This window comes from Oncorhynchus keta, chromosome 24, assembly GCF_023373465.1.
Source record: "Oncorhynchus keta strain PuntledgeMale-10-30-2019 chromosome 24, Oket_V2, whole genome shotgun sequence".
In the NCBI taxonomy this organism is placed as follows: Eukaryota; Metazoa; Chordata; class Actinopteri; order Salmoniformes; family Salmonidae; genus Oncorhynchus; species Oncorhynchus keta.
Genome location: NC_068444.1, coordinates 10,808,653 through 10,828,972, shown reverse-complemented (window position 1 = coordinate 10,828,972; position 20,320 = coordinate 10,808,653). Strand labels below are relative to the sequence as shown.

The 20,320-nt window shown below is 44.6% G+C and overlaps 1 protein-coding gene across 2 annotated transcripts in view; it reads left to right on the top strand.

Annotated features, from left to right (window-relative positions):
* The first annotated feature begins 4,505 nt into the window (after positions 1–4,505).
* LOC118377848 (vinculin-like) overlaps positions 4,506–20,320 on the top strand; it is a 70,181-nt gene continuing 54,366 nt past the window's right edge. For both annotated transcript variants that reach the window (XM_052477664.1, XM_052477663.1), the window contains exon 1: positions 4,506–4,896. In XM_052477664.1, the coding sequence (XP_052333624.1) occupies positions 4,729–4,896 (168 nt within the window). In that variant the 5' untranslated portion in view covers positions 4,506–4,728. The remainder of the gene's footprint in view (positions 4,897–20,320) is intronic.

Here is a 20,320-nt window from a genome sequence, read left to right as displayed (position 1 = left end):
CCGTGTTTTTGGAATTCGTCAGTGGTATTAGTGCCTGATGAGAGGCCTATAGTAGTGAACCTGAGTTTTCAAACTCATTCCATTCAACCCATAAAAGGAGACTTGTTGGTGTTGCATTGCAGCTGTTGAAAGACAAATTCCATCTTTTTTTGGCAAGAAATATTATCTGCTTGTAAACACACAATCTTTATTTTAATTTGTCATGGTTTTTCACACAATGAATTACATGAGCTTTATTATTTTGGGTTATTTAGCTAAAACTCTTTTACATTTATTTCATACCTAGTCCATGACTATATTCTAATATTTACGATGCACAATGAGCTCTCTCTCTCTCTCTCTCCCACTTTGTCTCTCCAGATCATTTATAGGTCTGAGTGGTGAGTTACAGAGTGGGGAGAAGGGGGGCTTACCTTGTCTTCAGCCTGGCAGGGAAGTCATGACAACTGTTGTGGGACTTGACACGCACTGCTCTGTGTGTGTGTGTGTGTGTCTGTGCTGGAGAACTTGACGTGCAGTGTAGGGATTAGTGGAAGCCATCTTCACAGGAAGCTAGCAGCACCACGGCAGCTGTCCCTGACCCATCGTGTTATTTTTGTTTTAACAGCTAGCGTTGGGAATATGTTATCGAGGGGAAAGTGTGGGAAAGGAGGGGTGTGGAAAACGCATCAGCCATGGCAGGAATTACATACTCAGAGCTGGGGTCCCCACGGTTACAGTAACCTACGGTGACATCATCCGGTTCCGGGTTTCACCAGAGAATTTGAGACGGAATGAGTAACAAACATTAACCAAATCCAAGACATGCAGTGATACCTACAGAGATATATATCATGCTACCTCTGTACAGTACCAATTATACAAAGGTGATAGTTTAGTGAAGATGGGGGTGGCTAGCTGAGTTAAAACTACACAACTGTTTAACTTAAGAAGCTTGTAAGATTTACATTTGATACAAAACAACATTTTGAAAGTCCTCTCGTAGTCATTTTCCGGTATAATAATGTAGTACAGGTTCTAATTGGTGCATGATAGTGAGTGTCGAATTTCCTCAATTATTTCAACCTATTGTATTTAGTACATTTCACCACCGGGTGGTGTCAGGTGTTAGCTATCCATGGCATTGCAAGGCCTTTGTACAGACAGAGTAGTGTCGAGGCTTCAAAAGAGCTTTTTCTCAAAGCATCGTTTATTATTTATTTATTTTTATTTCACCTTTATTTATCCAGGTTGACCAGTTGAGAACAAGTTCTCATTTACAACTGTGACCTGGCCAAGATAAAGCCAAATCAGTGTGACCACCACCAACAACAACAACAACAGTTACACCTGGAATAAACAAACATACAGTCAATAACACAATAGAAAAGTCTGTATACAGTGTGTGCAAATGAGGTAAGATAAGGGAGGTAAGGTAATACATAGGCCATAGTGGCGAAGTAATTACAATTTAGCAATTAAACACTGCATTCTAAAGAATGCTTTCAGCAATATCAGGACAATTCCCGAGACAGTAAACGACAGCACGGCATCATGGGAGCACAGTATGCATCTGTTTACTTCACTATAGTTATAACAATGAAATGTGCAAACACTTAACACTTACTCATGCCACCAGACATGTTGGAGTAAGAACTAAATACAAACTATCAACAGTTCTGTGTCAGGTCTGTGTGGACAGTGTCTTTCCGTTCTCCTATCAGCTGTAGTGAGTATGTCTCAAATTGCACCCTATAGTCCCACAGGACCGTGGGGTGGCCTGCTGCTTTCCTTTGATTTATATCTCTAGAATGGACTCTTCTTCTCTTTGGTTATCTTACCTGCAGGCATGCCTTCCTAGAGAGAGATGGGCCTCCTGGTGTACTGTCATCTAGGCCTATTCTATAGCGTCTCCATTCTCTATGGGCCTTTTGGATGATCACATTATTATGGATCCATCTAAGTAAGAGTGGTAATCATGGAAAGATACTGCAAACAAAAAATGTGATTTGCAGTTGCTTGCACATCAAATAACTAGTAGAAGACGAAACAACACAAGAATGAACTAGAACTAGAAGTGGCTATGAGGTAAGAAGAACTGAAATGACTACATAGCAGTGATCCCGGAGAGGAACTGAAATGGCTGCATTCAGCTACATAGCAGTGATCCTGGAGAGGAACTGAAATGGCTGCATTCAGCTATATGGCAGTAATCCTGGAGAATAACTGAAATGGCTGCATTCAGCTATATGGCAGTAATCCCGGAGAATAACTGAAATGGCTGCATTCAGCTACATAGCAGTGATCCTGGAGAGGAACTGAAATGGCTGCATTCAGCTATATGGCAGTAATCCCGGAGAAGAACTCAAATGGCTGCATTCAGCTACATGGCAGTAATCCCGGAGAAGAACTGAAATGGCTGCATTCAGCTATATGGCAGTAATCCCGGAGAAGAACTGAAATGGCTGCATTCAGCCACATAGCAGGGATCCTGGAGAGGAACTGAAATGGCTGCATTCAGCTATATGGCAGTAATCCCGGAGAATAACTGAAATGGCTGCATTCAGCTATATGGCAGTAATCCCGGAGAATAACTGAAATGGCTGCATTCAGCTACATAGCAGTGATCCTGGAGAGGAACTGACATGGCTGCATTCAGCTATATGGCAGTAATCCCCGAGAAGAACTGAAATGGCTGCATTCAGCTATATGGCAGTAATCCCCGAGAAGAACTGAAATGGCTGCATTCAGCTATATGGCAGTAATCCCGGAGAATAACTGAAATGGCTGCATTCAGCTATATGGCAGTAATCCCGGAGAATAACTGAAATGGCTGCATTCAGCTACATAGCAGTGATCCTGGAGAGGAACTGAAATGGCTGCATTCAGCTATATGGCAGTAATCCCCGAGAAGAACTGAAATGGCTGCATTCAGCTACATGGCAGTAATCCTGGAGAATAACTGAAATGGCTGCATTCAGCTATATGGCAGTAATCCCGGAGAATAACTGAAATGGCTGCATTCAGCTATATGGCAGTAATCCCCGAGAAGAACTGAAATGGCTGCATTCAGCTATATGGCAGTAATCCTGTAGTGATTATATGGTGTTAGTGCAGTGTTCGAGGGACGCAGTGTACTCTTCAACTCCATGTATTTGACCCTACATGGAACTAACTACTGAATTCTGACTGTGTACTTCACAGACATGTCAGACATCCAAGCCTAAATGAGAGATTCATTAAATATCAAAGATGATTATATTAAAACTTCTGAAATAAGCTTTAAATTCGAGATTTAAATCTTGTATATTTCAGGATCTTTGATGTAATTATCTTTGCTTATAGACGATAAAAGACTGCGAGATAGAATGTTTACATGAGGTCTGAAACAGAACAACTTCCTTGATTCTTTCTTTTTAAGACACTTCCTTTTTAGGAAGTAGGATGCTGCCTTGCAGCCCCCTGGGAATCTGAGGGAATTCCTTCACGGGTTTGGTTGTACGTTGGTTTTTTTCATACTGCAGTATTGTTATTTCAGGTTGTAAAGGGAGGAGATGGAATTTGAGAAATGTGTTATGCTACACACAAGTAGACCAGAACTAGAGTAAATAGTTTTGACCAGAGTTAGTAACACAAATGTGCCCATGCTTGATTTATGTTACACTGTGTTTTAATCCAATCATTTTTCTCCAGTCTAGGTGGTTTGAATGTGTTGTCCTACTAAAGTATGAAAGTGAAAACGACATGATAAATATGTCTGAGGCTGATCTCGATGCCACTAGATACAGAGCTTTAAACACTCACAGGATCGACTGTGAATAGGTGGATGTATAGTGAGGTCAATTGCCACTGGGCTGGCAGTGGGTAGACTCCATAAGTCTTAAACTCTTGAACTTAGGCTCGTAAAATCACACCAGTTTCAGTCTTCAAACAAACATGTCACCCATAAATATTAAATTTAGTTGTAGGCTTCTGGTCCGGTATACTTTGAATAATTACTTGAGCGCTGTAGTCTGTAATAGGTTGTATCATAACTGTAGTGCAAATGGAATATTTATTAAATCAATATCTGTGGATTCTATCCATTTTGAAATTATTTCTTCCAAGCCAAAAACATTTCCCCATTCTATTCTATTCTATTCTATTCTATTCTATTCTATTCTATCATTGTTTATCCTACCGTAATAAATAAGATTTACAGAGGTATAGCCTATATCCAAAAGCAACGCGGCTATATTTCAGTCCCTTCTGCCAACATATTGTCAAACGTGATGCGTCACTACAGTTTACACCGTCTGTCCTTGCTGGTTGGAATTCGCTCCTCTCAACAGAGTCGTATTTCCCTTTTTAGGGCATGAGAATGTTTACGTAATTTGGGGAGAACTCGCATCTCTAGCAAACTCGACTATGTGGAACAGGCGGAGCCTATCGGGAAAGAGTGACATCCGCTTGTGCCAATCGCATTTGCGGTAACATGTGTGCCATTTCTCTTATTGGTCAGGTAGCGGACATAACATTTTGTAGGGTAGGTTGCTCACTCTTCGAGAGCTGCGGTTGGGGATTCTCACATTGATGGTTGCAAGGGGAGTAGTTAGTGTTCCCAGAGAGCGAAACTGTGCTGGGCTAGGAAAGTGTTGGATTAACCTTAGACTTTACGGGGGCACAAACAAGAGAGGGAACTTTTGAAACAGCCAAACGGGACCAGACTTTTTTTCCTCTTGGATAGGAGAGCGGACTCAAGTTTTCATCATGCCGGTTTTTCACACAAAGACGATAGAAAGTATCCTAGAGCCGGTGGCTCAGCAGATATCCCATCTGGTGATAATGCACGAAGAAGGTGAGGTGGACGGGAAAGCTATCCCGGATCTCACGGCTCCCGTGGCTGCGGTTCAGGCAGCTGTCAGCAACCTGGTTCGGGTAAGTGAAACGTCCCAACCGAATATCCCTGACTTCGGGTAGGTTACCTGTCGCACGCCGTCTGTGTAGTGGCTACATTGTGCCAGCCCGCCACGAGTCCTTGTCATTTTATCTCAGAAGTTAGCGCTTCGGTTACTGTTATTTTCCCTGCTCTATCCGCTGGCAACATTCTGCTTTTAGAACGCGAGCGATGTAACTACAATGTATCAAGTTCTGTTGAAGTTTTCCACTCGGGCCAGGGCAGTGACGCCCTTTTCCCCTTGAAAATATGCCCTACCCCCTGGAGCCGAGGGTTGACTGTCATATCTCGACGTATAGGCCTACAATATTCTCATGCCGGACTATTTCAAACAAATATACTTTGTATCTAACTAACAATTGAAACGACACCTATATATTCATCATCAAGTGTCCTTTAGCAATTCATGATCACTATAGCTGTTTTCGTGAATGCCGGTTCTGGACGGTTCTGACTTAGAATATGGACAGTTACAAATACCTAGGTGTCTGGTTATACTAAACTCTTAAATCTAGAATTGGCTTCCTATTTCTCAACAAAGCATCCTTCACTCATACTGCCAAACATACCCTTGTAAAACTGACTATCCTACCGATCCTTGACTTCTGTGATGTCATTTACAAAATAGCCTCCAATACTCTACTCAGCAAATTGGATGTAGTCTACCACAGTGCCATCCGTTTTGTCACCAAAGCACCATATACTACCCACCACTGCAACCTGTATGCTCTCGTTGGCTGGCCCTCACTACATATCCGTCGCCAAACCCACTGGCTCCAGGTCATCTATAAGTCTCTGCTAGGTAAAGCCCCGCCTTATCTCAGCTCACTGGTCACTATAGCAGCACCCACCTGTAGCACGTGCTCCAGCAGATTTATTGCACTGGTCATCCCCAAAGCCAACACTTGTTTTGGCTGCTTTTCCTTCCAGTTCTCTGCTGCCAATGACTGGAAAGAATTGCAAAAATCACTGTAGTTGGGAGACTCATATCTCCCTCCCTCACTAACTTTAAGCATCAGCTGTCAGAGTAGCTTACAGATCATTGCACCTGTACATAGCCCATCTGTAAATAGCCCACCCAACTACCTCATCCCCATAGTGTTATTTTTTGTTCCTTTGGACCCCTGTATCTCTACTTGCACATTCCTCATCTGCACATCTATTCACTACAAGTGTTTATTGATAAATTGTCATTATTTCGCCACTACAGCCTATTTATTGCCTTACCTCCCTAATCTTACCTAATTTGCAGACACACTATACCAACGTTTTTATTTTGTGTTATTGACTGTATGTTTGTTTTACGCCATATGTAACTTTGTGTTTGTGTCGCACTGCTTTGCTTTATCTTGGCCAGGTCGCAGTTGTAAATGAGAACTTGTTCTCAACTGGCCTACCTGGTTAAATAAAGGTGTTCTCAACTGGCCTACCTGGTTAAATAAAGGTGTTCTCAACTGGCCTACCTGGTTAAATAAAGGTGTTCTCAACTGGCCTACCTGGTTAAATAAAGGTGTTCTCAACTGGCCTACCTGGTTAAATAAAGGTGTTCTCAACTAGCCTACCTGGTTAAATAAAGGTGTTCTCAACTGGCCTACCTGGTTAAATAAAGGTGTTCTCAACTGGCCTACCTGGTTAAATAAAGGTGTTCTCAACTAGCCTACCTGGTTAAATAAAGGTGTTCTCAACTGGCCTACCTGGTTAAATAAAGGTGTTCTCAACTGGCCTACCTGGTTAAATAAAGGTGTTCTCAACTGGCCTACCTGGTTAAATAAAGGTGTTCTCAACTGGCCTACCTGGTTAAATAAAGGTGTTCACAACTGGCCTACCTGGTTAAATAAAGGTGTTCACAACTGGCCTACCTGGTTAAATAAAGGTGTTCACAACTGGCCTACCTGGTTAAATAAAGGTGTTCTCAACTGGCTTACCTGGTTAAATAAAGGTGTTCTCAACTGGCTTACCTGGTTAAATAAAGGTGTTCACAACTGGCCTACCTGGTTAAATAAAGGTTTTCTCAACTGGCCTACCTGGTTAAATAAAGGTGTTCTCAACTGGCCTACCTGGTTAAATAAAGGTGTTCTCAACTGGCCTACCTGGTTAAATAAAGGTGTTCTCAACTAGCCTACCTGGTTAAATAAAGGTGTTCTCAACTGGCCTACCTGGTTAAATAAAGGTGAAGTAAAAAAATGCCAACATACAATTTGTGTGGATCCACATGTTTCCTTCCACAAGCTTTTTATTGAGAATTCATGGAAGACGTGAGTTGATCAGGACTGATGAGGACAACCCCATTGTATGACCTTGTATTAAGCATGACATCAAATCAGATGTTATTTGTCTCATGCGCTGAATACAACAGGTGTCGACCTGACCATGAAATGCCGAATACAACAGGTGTCGACCTGACCATGAAATGCCTAATACAACAGGTGTGGACCTGACCATGAAATGCAGAATACAACAGGTGTCGACCCGAACATGAAATGCAGAATACAACAGGTGTCGACCTGACTATGAAATGCCTAATACAACAGGTGTCGACCTGACCATGAAATGCAGAATACAACGGGTGTCGACCTGACTATGAAATGCCTAATACAACAGGTGTCGACCCGACCATGAAATGAACGACCTGACAGAATGAAATGCCTGAATACAAAGGTGTCGACCTGACCTGAATACAATACAGCAGGTGTCGACCTGAATACCATGACCTGAATGAAATGCAGAATACAACAGGTGTCGACCTGACCTGAACATGAAATCGACCTGAATACAATAGGTGTCGACCATGAAAACCTGACCATGAAATCGACCTGACCATGAAATGCCTAATACAACAGGTGTCGACCTGACCATGAAATGCCTAATACAACAGGTGTCGACCTGACCATGAAATGCCTAATACAACAGGTGTCGACCTGACCATGAAATGCAGAATACAACAGGTGTGGACCTGACCATGAAATGCCGAATACAACAGGTGTCGACCTGACCATGAAATGCCGAATACAACAGGTGTGGACCTGACCATGAAATGCAGAATACAACAGGTGTCGACCTGACCATGAAATGCCGAATACAACAGGTGTCGACCTGACCATGAAATGCCGAATACAACAGGTGTCGACCTGACCATGAAATGCCTAATACAACAGGTGTCGACCTGACCATGAAATGCCTAATACAACAGGTGTCGACCTGACCATGAAATGCTGAATACAACAGGTGTCGACCTGACCATGAAATGCTGAATACAACAGGTGTCGACCTGACCATGGAATTTTAAATTTTTTAATTTTTTTTATTTCACCTTTATTTAACCAGGTAGGCTAGTTGAGAACAAGTTCTCATTTGCAACTGCGACCTGGCCAAGATAAAGCATAGCAGTGTGAACAGACAACACAGAGTTACACATGGAGTAAACAATAGCAAGTCAATAACACAGTAGAAAAAATGGGCAGTCTATATACAATGTGTGCAAAAGGCATGAGGAGGTAGGCGAATAATACAATTTTGCAGATTAACACTGGAGTGATAAATGATCAGATGGTCATGTACAGGTAGAGATATTGGTGTGCAAAAGAGCAGGAAAGTAAATAAATAAAAACAGTATGGGAATGAGGTAGGTGAAAATGGGTGAGCTATTTACCTATAGACTATGTACAGCTGCAGCGATCGGTTAGCTGCTCGGATAGCTGATGTTTGAAGTTGGTGAGGGAGATAAATGTCTCCAACTTCAGCGATTTTGCAATTCGTTCCAGTCACAGGCAGCAGAGTACTGGAACGAAAGGCGGCCAAATGAGGTGTTGGCTTTAGGGATGATCAGTGAGATACACCTGCTGGAGCGCGTGCTACGGATGGGTGTTGCCATCGTGACCAGTGAACTGAGATAAGGCGGAGCTTTACCTAGCATGGACTTGTAGATGACCTGGAGCCAGTGGGTCTGGCGACGGATATGTAGTGAGGGCCAGCCGACTAGAGCATACAAGTCGCAGTGGTGGGTGGTATAAGGTGCTTTAGTGACAAAACGGATGGCACTGTGATAGACTGCATCCAGTTTGCTGAGTAGAGTGTTGGACACCATTTTGTAGATGACATCGCCGAAGTCGAGGATCGGTAGGATAGTCAGTTTTACTAGGGTAAGCTTGGCAGCGTGAGTGAAGGAGGCTTTGTTGCGGAATAGAAAGCCGACTCTTGATTTGATTTTTGATTGGAGATGTTTGATGTGAGTCTGGAAGGAGAGTTTGCAGTCTAGCCAGACACCTAGGTACTTATAGATGTCCACATATTCAAGGTCGCAACCATCCAGGGTGGTGATGCTAGTCGGGCATGCAGGTGCAGGCAGCGATCGGTTGAAAAGCATGCATTTGGTTTTACTCGCGTTTAAGAGCAGTTGGAGGCCACGGAAGGAGTGCTGTATGGCATTGAAGCTCGTTTGGAGGTTTGATAGCACAGTGTCCAATGACGGGCCGAAAGTATATAGAATGGTGTCGTCTGCGTAGAGGTGGATCAGGGAATCGCCCGCAGCAAGAGCAACATCATTGATATATACAGAGAAAAGAGTCGGCCCGAGAATTGAACCCTGTGGCACCCCCATAGAGACTGCCAGAGGACCGGACAGCATGCCCTCCGATTTGACACACTGAACTCTGTCTGCAAAGTAATTGGTGAACCAGGCAAGGCAGTCATCCGAAAAACCGAGGCTGTTGAGTCTGCCGATAAGAATATGGTGATTGACAGAGTCGAAAGCCTTGGCGAGGTCGATGAAGACGGCTGCACAGTACTGTCTTTTATCGATGGCGGTTATGATATCGTTTAGTACCTTGAGTGTGGCTGAGGTGCACCCGTGACCGGCTCGGAAACCAGATTGCACAGCGGAGAAGGTACGGTGGGATTCGAGATGGTCAGTGACCTGTTTGTTGACTTGGCTTTCGAAGACCTTAGATAAGCAGGGCAGGATGGATATAGGTCTATAGCAGTTTGGGTCCAGGGTGTCTCCCCCTTTGAAGAGGGGGATGACTGCGGCAGCTTTCCAATCCTTGGGGATCTCAGACGATATGAAAGAGAGTTTGAACAGGCTGGTAATAGGGGTTGCGACAATGGCGGCAGATAGTTTCAGAAATAGCGGGTCCAGATTGTCAAGCCCAGCTGATTTGTACGGGTCCAGGTTTTGCAGCTCTTTCAGAACATCTGCTATCTGGATTTGGGTAAAGGAGAACCTGGAGAGGCTTGGGTGAGGAACTACGGGGCGGAGCTGTTGGCCGAGGTTGGAGTAGCCAGGCGGAAGGCATGGCCAGCCGTTGAGAAGTGCTTATTGAAGTTTTCGATAATCATGGATTTATCGGTGGAGACCGTGTTTCCTAGCCTCAGTGCAGTGGGCAGCTGGGAGGAGGTGCTCTTGTTCTCCATGGACTTCACAGTGTCCCAGAACTTTTTGGAGTTGGAGCTACAGGATGCAAACTTCTGCCTGAAGAAGCTGGCCTTAGCTTTCCTGACTGACTGCGTGTATTGGTTCCTGACTTCCCTGAACAGTTGCATATCACGGGGCTATTCGATGCTATTGCAGTCCGCCACAGGATGTTTTTGTGCTGGTCGAGGGCAGTCAGGTCTGGAGTGAACCAAGGGCTGTATCTGTTCTTGGTTCTGCATTTTTTGAACGGAGCATGCTTATCTAAAATGGTGAGGAAGTTACTTTTAAAGAATGACCATGCATCCTCAACTGACGGGATGAGGTCAATGTCCTTCCAGGATACCCGGGCCAGGTCGATTAGAAAGGCCTGAACATGAATGCCTAATACAACAGGTGTCGACCTGACCATGAAATGCCTAATACAACAGGTGTCGACCCGACCATGAAATGCCGAATACAACAGGTGTCGACCCGACCATGAAATGCCGAATACAACAGGTGTCGACCCGACCATGAAATGCCGAATACAACAGGTGTCGACCCGACCATGAAATGCCGAATACAACAGGTGTCGACCCGACCATGAAATGCAGAATACAACAGGTGTCGACCCGACCATGAAATGCAGAATACAACAGGTGTCGACCCGACCATGAAATGCTTACTTACAAGCACTTAACCAACAATGAAGTTAAAGACATCCTGATATGTCGGCTAATGACGGCCAGAGCATTTATATTTTCTGGATATAGTCCATGTAGCCTATGCAGTTCAATACAATCTTTGTTGTATAGCCTACAGTAAGGGGCGGCAGGTAGCCTAGTGGTTAGTGTTGGGCCAGTAACCGAGCTGACAAGGTAAAAAATCTGTCGTTCTGCCCCTGAACAAGGCCTAGGAACAGTGGGTTAACTGCCATTGTAAATAAGAATTTGACTTGCCTAGATAAAAAAAAACCTCTGTGTGTGTGGTGCTCCTACATAAAGGAGATGACTGACAACTCCATGGCAACCTAGCCTACAGTCAGATAGTAGGCCTGCAGTCGGATAGTTGGCCTGCAGTCGGATAGTAGGCCTACAGTCGGATAGTAGGCCTACAGTCGGATAGTAGGCCTACAGTCGGATAGTTGGCCTGCAGTCGGATAGTTGGCCTGCAGTCGGATAGTTGGCCTGCAGTCGGATAGTTGGCCTGCAGTCGGATAGTTGGCCTGCAGTCGGATAGTTGGCCTGCAGTCGGATAGTTGGCCTGCAGTCGGATAGTTGGCCTGCAGTCGGATAGTTGGCCTGCAGTCGGATAGTTGGCCTGCAGTCGGATAGTTGGCCTGCAGTCGGATAGTAGGCCTACAGTCGGATAGTAGGCCTACAGTCGGATAGTAGGCCTACAGTCGGATAGTAGGCCTACAGTCGGATAGTTGGCCTACAGTCGGATAGTTGGCCTGCAGTCGGATAGTTGGCCTGCAGTCGGATAGTTGGCCTGCAGTCGGATAGTTGGCCTGCAGTCGGATAGTAGGCCTGCAGTCGGATAGTTGGCCTGCAGTCGGATAGTAGGCCTGCAGTCGGATAGTAGGCCTGCAGTCGGATAGTAGGCCTGCAGTCGGATAGTAGGCCTGCAGTCGGATAGTAGGCCTGCAGTCGGATAGTTGGCCTGCAGTCGGATAGTAGGCCTGCAGTCGGATAGTTGGCCTGCAGTCGGATAGTAGGCCTGCAGTCGGATAGTTGGCCTGCAGTCGGATAGTAGGCCTGCAGTCGGATAGTAGGCCTACAGTCGGATAGTTGGCCTGCAGTCGGATAGTTGGCCTGCAGTCGGATAGTAGGCCTGCAGTCGGATAGTAGGCCTACAGTCGGATAGTAGGCCTACAGTCGGATAGTAGGCCTACAGTCGGATAGTAGGCCTACAGTCGGATAGTAGGCCTACAGTCGGATAGTTGGCCTACAGTCGGATAGTTGGCCTACAGTCGGATAGTTGGCCTGCAGTCGGATAGTTGGCCTGCAGTCGGATAGTTGGCCTGCAGTCGGATAGTTGGCCTACAGTCGGATAGTTGGCCTACAGTCGGATAGTTGGCCTGCAGTCGGATACATACATACTCTTTATCATTTAGTATAAATGAAGTCTTCATTATGACCGTTTTTGACTTGAATGAAGTAAACCCCATCTGAAGCCATCTGAAAGGTGGCCTGGTTAGAGTAGAGTGTAAATCAAAGGTAGTGAAAACCACAGTGGTGCTCCGCAAAACCTCTTCATAAAGGAGATGACTGACTGAACCCCATGGCAACCAGCCACATAGGTCTACAGTCTAGGCATGTACTTGTACTAATCTGCCATTTTTAAAAAGCAATTTCTTCCCTAATATCAATCTTCTGAAGTATTAGTGTTTTCGTCTGTAGTCTAAACGTGATGTGACGACACTACACTACCAATGAACAAACTACCAATGTAATTTCCTTTCTTATTAATAACTAAGATCATAGCTGAGATGATTATTTCCTAAGTGAATAAGCGAAAAAAAACGTGTCTTTATCGGTGCCTTTGCAGAACTTGTGGTTTACAAAAAAGGGAAATGACTAAAATAAAAACATCTCCCTAACAGCTCAGATAAGAATGATGTTCCAGGCCATGCAGGGACACTGCCTCTTCACTATTCAATACAATATGTTGATGTTCCAGACCATGCAGGGACACTGCCACTTCACTATTCAATACAATATGTTGATGTTCCAGGCCATGCAGGGACACTGCCACTTCACTATTCAATACAATATGTTGATGTTCCAGGCCATGCAGGGACACTGCCACTTCACTATTCAATACAATATGTTGATGTTCCAGGCCATGCAGGGACACTGTCACTTCACTATTCAATACAATATGTTGATGTTCCAGGCCATGCAGGGACACTGCCTCTTCACTATTCAATACAATATGTTGATGTTCCAGGCCATGCAGGGACACTGCCACTTCACTATTAAATACAATATGTTGATGTTCCAGGCCATGCAGGGACACTGCTACTTCACTATTCAATACAATATGTTGATGTTCCAGGCCATGCAGGGACACTGCTACTTCACTATTCAATACACTATGTTGATGTTCCAGGCCATGCAGGGACACTGTCACTTCACTATTCAATACAATATGTTGATGTTCCAGGCCATGCAGGGACACTGCCACTTCACTATTCAATACAATATGTTGATGTTCCAGGCCATGCAGGGACACTGTCACTTCACTATTCAATACAATATGTTGATGTTCCAGGCCATGCAGGGACACTGCCACTTCACTATTCAATACAAGGTGTTATAGTAGAGTGCTACACAACCAGAAAAAGCTAGGAGTCCCTGGCAGCTGTCTGGAGGATAGATTTGGACAATTGAACTGGCTTTTCTGATCTTCTCCTTACAGCGAATGTATACTCATTGTAGCAGCAGCATTGTTCTTTACTGGTTGGCCCTGGCCTGGCTAGCTGGACTGCCTGGCTGTCTGGACTGGCTAGCTGGACTGCCTGACTAGCTGGACTGCCTGGCTGTCTGGACTGCCTGGCTGGACTGCCTGACTAGCTGGACTGCCTGGCTGTCTGGACTGGCTAGCTGGACTGCCTGGCTGTCTGGACTGCCTGGCTGTCTGGACTGGCTAGCTGGACTGCCTGACTAGCTGGACTGCCTGTCTGTCTGGACTGGCTAGCTGGACTGCCTGGCTGTCTGGACTGGCTAGCTGGACTGCCTGACTAGCTGGACTGCCTGGCTGTCTGGCCTGGCTAGCTGGACTGCCTGACTAGCTGGACTGTGCCTGGCTCTCTGGCCTGGCTAGCTGGACTAGCTGGACTGCCTGGCTGTCTGGCCTGGCTAGCTGGACTGCCTGACTAGCTGGACTGCCTGGCTGTCTGGCCTTGCTAGCTGGACTAGCTGGACTGCCTGGCTGTCTGGCCTTGCTAGCTGGAATGTCTGGCCTGGCTAACTGGACTGTCTGGCCTGGCTAACTGGACTGTCTGGCCTGGCTAGCTTGGCTGACTGTCTGGCCTGGCTAGCTTGGCTGACTGTCTGGCCTGGCTAGCTTGGCTGCCTGGCCTGGTTGGGTAGCCTGGCTGGGTGTGCATCTGGTGTAGGCCCATGGGTTAAACAAGCCAGAGTTACTTCTGTAACCATGCCTTTCTTTTACTGGGAGTCATTTATTGTTATATATTTGGTGGAAGATTTACAATAGGGAGAAAATATCAGTACAACAAACACAAGTATAGTCTTAACTGCTTTTCATCCGTTTTCGCGTGACTTTGTTGGTCCCCGTCAGAATCTCCATTTTTAATCATTGCTGAAAACATGTGTGGTTCTGATTGGCCTTTACCCTGTGGTACACTGTTCACCTGTCCTCGGTGAGTTGTGATAAAAGGTCTGTTTGCTTGTAGAAAGGCTTCCTGATAAAGTCATTGTTATTAAGAAGCGCTGTGAAGGGACCAGACGTTTTACAGTTTTTAAAAGTTATTAAGAAATGAAACGAAACAGGAAGTGGCTCTTTCTTACACAGCAATATGTCCTCGTCTGATGCTCTATAAACTCTGAAATCAAACAGGAAGTGGCTCTTTACTTACACAGCAATATGTCCTCGTCTGATGCTCTATAAACTCTGAAATGAAACAGGAAGTGGCTCTTTACTTACACAGCAATATGTCCTCGTCTGATGCTCTATAAACTCTGAAATGAAACAGGAAGTGGCTCTTTCTTACACAGCAATATGTCCTCGTCTGATGCTCTATAAACTCTGAAATGAAACAGGAAGTGGCTCTTTCTTACACAGCAATATGTCCTCGTCTGATGCTCTATAAACTCTGAAATGAAACAGGAAGTGGCTCTTTACTTACACAGCAATATGTCCTCGTCTGATGCTCTATAAACTCTGAAATGAAACAGGAAGTGGCTCTTTACTTACACAGCAATATGTCCTCGTCTGATGCTCTATAAACTCTGAAATCAAACAGGAAGTGTCTCTTTACTTACACAGCAATATGTCCTCGTCTGATGCTCTATAAACTCTGAAATGAAACAGGAAGTGGCTCTTTACTTACACAGCAATATGTCCTCGTCTGATGCTCTATAAACTCTGAAAGGACACTGGAATGCATGTTTACAGTTTTATTGAAGTTTATTGGTTGTGTACACAGTTTAGCAGATGTTCTAGCAGGTGCTGAGAAATGCTATGTAACAAGCTATTATTATTATTATGACTATTATTGAATTGGTTTCAGTAGTTCTGACCAACACTTCTGTTTTTGGTCAGTCCCTTCATGGTTGTAATGTGAGTAGTAAAGCCTGTTTCTGTCGAATTGATGTCATCAAGAGATCATCATCAGACTTCTCTGTGGTTAGTACGAGCAGGCGGACTAGGCGAGTGATCATATTCACGTTAGCCTTCTCTTGGGGGGTGAAATCAGATAAAATCAATTCCCCAGCTGTGCCATCTGAACAGTGATCACATATTTCCAACTGTGGCACGACGATGAAGGCGTAACTCACACTGTAATATTTTCCTGTTTCCCTAGAAACGGTATCAACACTGCTACTGTTATGTTATTGAAATGCTCCAGCATCGAGTTGAGTGAGTGTGTTTGTAGTGCACTTCATGGTTAAAAAAAAGGGCTCTTGTATCTGAGTTGGAGGCGTATAGATCGTAAAGCCTGTTCTGTCTACTGAATTAGTGCTCTTCTAGAACCATCCAATGAAGCAGACCTGGGTTCAAATACTATTTGATATCTTTAAAATACTTTCAGCGTTTGCTCTAGCCTGGTTGGAGTACCAGATGGGCAAGGGTTTATAGTTTTTGGACTACTCTGTTGGGACATTTTAAGTCAGGCAAGCTCAATCAAGCACAGATAAAATATTTGAAATAGTAGTTGAACCCAGGTCTGCAACCAAACCAAGGGCTGGGTCTCGGCCTCTTTCAGACAGGGTGCTGTAACTCATGTGGCCTAGGCCGCTCAATGAAACCAATGACTACCTCAGACATTCCCAGGGAGAGGCTATACTAAAGAAAGCCATTCTCTTTATTGTCTCGGCTACCCACAAAACCACACATTGCACAGACTTGTAGACCCCTGGCTAATGGCTAGGCTACATCTCAGAGTTTACAATTAAATCTACCATTCACATCCCACCATGCAATCCTTACTAAACTGCAACAACCGGGCAATTATTGGATTTATCCTACTTGAATTCCTCCTTGATTGTTGAATTGTGTTTACAATGATCTGCTGTAGGTTGTTGTCGATCTGCTGGGATCTGCCAGGGAACGTGTTTTCAGCCGTTTGGCTTCCTGGATCTGTCTGAGTGCTGCTGGGGCCTTCAGTCTTTTAATGATCAGTCATCTTGTGAATGTTAAAAAAAAAAGGATGGAAATCTCATTATGCCCAGATACATGGAGATGAAAAGGTCGGTCTTTGTCATGGGCCAAGATGGTTCTCCTCAGCATTAACTCAGCCAGAGGACAGACGTTATCAGCCATTAGTGTCTATGGTTTATTCAGCTGACAGACTGTACATCGGACTATATATAATCTCTATGGTGTCAGTTTGTCTCTGGTTGGTTTCATCTATTCAATTCCAGTCTAATTAGATTGAAAAGGGACCAGCCTTGATGTTTGTGGAGAAGAAATCAGCCTTGATGGCCTGAATCCATCCCTTAGCTTTGGCTTCTACTATAACCAGTGTTATTCAGTCAGGCAAACTATTCAACAGGCATCGTTCTGAGATGACTAAAAGAGAGCTTATCAAATGAGGCCTACTGTACTTTATCATTTCTGCACTTCCCTTTTCTGGTCTTTAAAATGGGGTGAAAGCAGGTCAATGGCAGTTGTAGGGCCTTGGCGTAGACTGGGAAGTGAATATTTGGAGACTGCAATATCATTGAGTCCTGTGTAAAAGGAAGGATGCACTGCTCCTACTTGGCTAGTCTTTTTAAGGAAAGACACGAAGACTATATTATTACTCAGATCAGCTTCTCTCTTTCTCCTCCATCTTTATTTCAGGCCGACACGTAAGCGTCTAGCAGATCATGTTTTTTGGAACCAATACTCAAGTCAAGTGATAATGAAAGACATGGAACACATTGGCTCTCGAGTGGCACAGTGGACTAAAGGCACTGCATCTCAGTGCTAGAGGTGTCACTACAGACCATGGTTCGATCCCAGGCTGTATCACAACTGTAGTACTTGAAATCAAATCAAATGTATTTATATAGCCCTTCGTACATCAGCTGATATCTCAAAGTGCTGTACAGAAACCCAGCCTAAAACCCCAAACAGCAAGCAATGCAGGTGTAGAAAGACATGGAACACATTGGCTCTCGAGTGGCACAGTGGTCTAAAGTCACTGCATCTCAGTGCTAGAGGTGTCACTACAGACCATGGTTCGATCCCAGGCTGTATCACAACCGTAGGGGTGCCGCACATTTTGTCATTGTAAAATAAGAAAGTGTTCTTAACTGCCTAGTTAAATAAATGAGGAAAAAACAACCACACAAGGGGAAGTTCATAGGTCAACTTGTTTGTTAACGACATTTGACAATATTGTAATTTCACAAGAAACCTCAGTTTAACACATGTATGTAGTCAGAAAAAAAGTGCCTCCTCCCTCCACTATTTTTGGAGCAAAAAAAAAAGACAATTGCATCAATATCAAGTCTAACTGGTCTCAATAAATTGTTTTATTTTCTTACTACATCAATTAATTCCAATCTACTTCAGTAATGTGTGATTATGGGGGAATAAATATGTCCAAGTCAAGTGGTTTAAGGCCTTCCAAAATAAACTGCGTCCTGTTATCTGCTTCTCCAGTTTCCTGTCAATTGTCCAAGGAGGGGGAGGCAGGGAGAGGAAAGGAGAGGGAGCGGAGGGGGGAGACAGGGAGCGGAGGGGGGAGACAGGGAGCGGAGGGGGGAGACGGGGGGAGACGGAGAGGAAAGGGGGGGTGAAAGGTTGGTGGGTGGGGTGCAGTTAGCCAAGTCGGAAGGATAATTGGAGGATAATGGCTATGGATCTGAATCCACCACAGCCAGCAGCAGCAGTCCAATGCTCCAGCAGCCGTTAGTACACTGGACGGAGGGACCGAGGGAGCGAAAGAGAGAGACTAACTTAACTAAAACTGATGGGTGGTGATGAGCACTCCCTCGGTCCTCAGCAGTGATACATCTGATGGCCCTAGACCACAACAGCCAGGAGACTGGTGTGTAGTCAGATGTCAAGAAACCACCCGAATATTTGTGTTCCATCGAGTCACCTCAGTTATGTGGTGTACGCACGTCTCAAATGGCACCCTATTCCCTATATAGTACACTACTTTTGATCAGGGCCCATAAGAAGCTGGCCAAAAGTAGTGTACTATGTAGGGAATAGGGTGCCATTTGGCACATTTAGTTGTGGTGTATGGTGAAGATCTAAAGCTCTGTCAAAAGATTACTCTCAAGACTCTGAGCAAATTCAGATCCCTCCCCATTTCCTTCCGTTTTAAGAGACGTTTTGCAACAGAATCGACGTAATGCATACGCCCCCAGGCGCCAGCACGAGGGAGAGGGAGAGGGAGAGGGAAGGCACAAAAAAATGTGGTGCACATATGTCGTGGTAATCAGTCTTGCATGCCTCGCTAATTCACCTCTTCCTCTCTGGTTTTATTTACATTACAGATTTCTCCAGGCCTTTATAGCCTGTCGTCTAGTTAGGCTATAGCCCACAAATACATTTTAGTGGGGTAAGAAAAACACACATGGGATTTTTCTTAGCTTTCACACCCCTAATCTATGTTTACTCAGCTAGCAAGCTGACCATCACTTATCATTACTCCTCTGATACCACCTGATCTAGGCCTGTTTACCATCTCGTAACACAACTACACGGCGAGGCTGTGTTGGAGGATTTAGCCATAACTGTCTTCTGTGTTCTCTGGAGAAGTCTGCAGATTTGGTAAGATCTGACAAGACTTTGTGATGGAAAATGTTATGTTTGTGCTTTTCTAAAAAACAATTTCATGCATGTGACTGAAATAATCTTCACTGTCAGTATCTGCAATTTGGCAGTACGCCCCCAGACCCTTGTTTTGAGAACGAAATATATCTGTTTCAGGGTCTCAGTTTAGAGAGAAGAAGCCTTGTGAGGTATTGGTCTGTCACATGCATAAATCAGTATTGGTATGAATGAATGAAGCAAATGTTAATTATGAATGATGAATAAGCTAAATCATGCAAATATAACTTGTCTGCAATATTTAAGAGAATTAACGGGACTGTCCCTGTAGAGCTCCTGACAGTTCACTATGGTGCATCAATGATTCATTTAAGATTGACTTCAAGTGTCCCGTGTGTAAAATGTGCACCACAATTTCATCAAAAGTCATTGCAATGCTAAATATGCTTTGCTGCCTGTGAACAGGAACACATTTGGATACTACACACTTTTGAATTACAGAGTTATGGGCACATACTTCCGTTCCATAACACGGTTGTTAGATGGCGTTGAGGACACTTAGGTCTAATACAATGTAACCATAGAAAGAACTAGCTCCGCATCTGAAAGCCAGGCTGTCTCTCTCTGTGTCCCAGTCCTCCAGGCTTTGAGAGTCCCTGGGTGCATGTCAACAATGCCTTGTCTGTTCTGTTGGTCCGGGCCACTTTTATCTAGCTCCTTCACAACGCTGCACTGGTCTGTGCTGTTCTGTTGGCAGCTGGAAATAGGAGTGTCAACGTTTCCACCCCAGACCCTGTCTGGCTGGAGGGCCAGCTTGACATCAGGCTGTGTGGTATGTGACAGCATACTGACACAATGACTGTCTGAGCCAGCGAATGGATAAACAAGTTGACATTAACAATTACCTAGTCTGAATATACATTTTTTTCAGTGTGCAGACAGAATCATCTATTTTTGAAATGAAGAATTACCTATCCACCTGTGCTCTTGTCCTTTTTAGTAAAGTTCTATTTAAAAAATAGACGTGCTTCGGTCTTGCATGCCTGCGTGTTGCC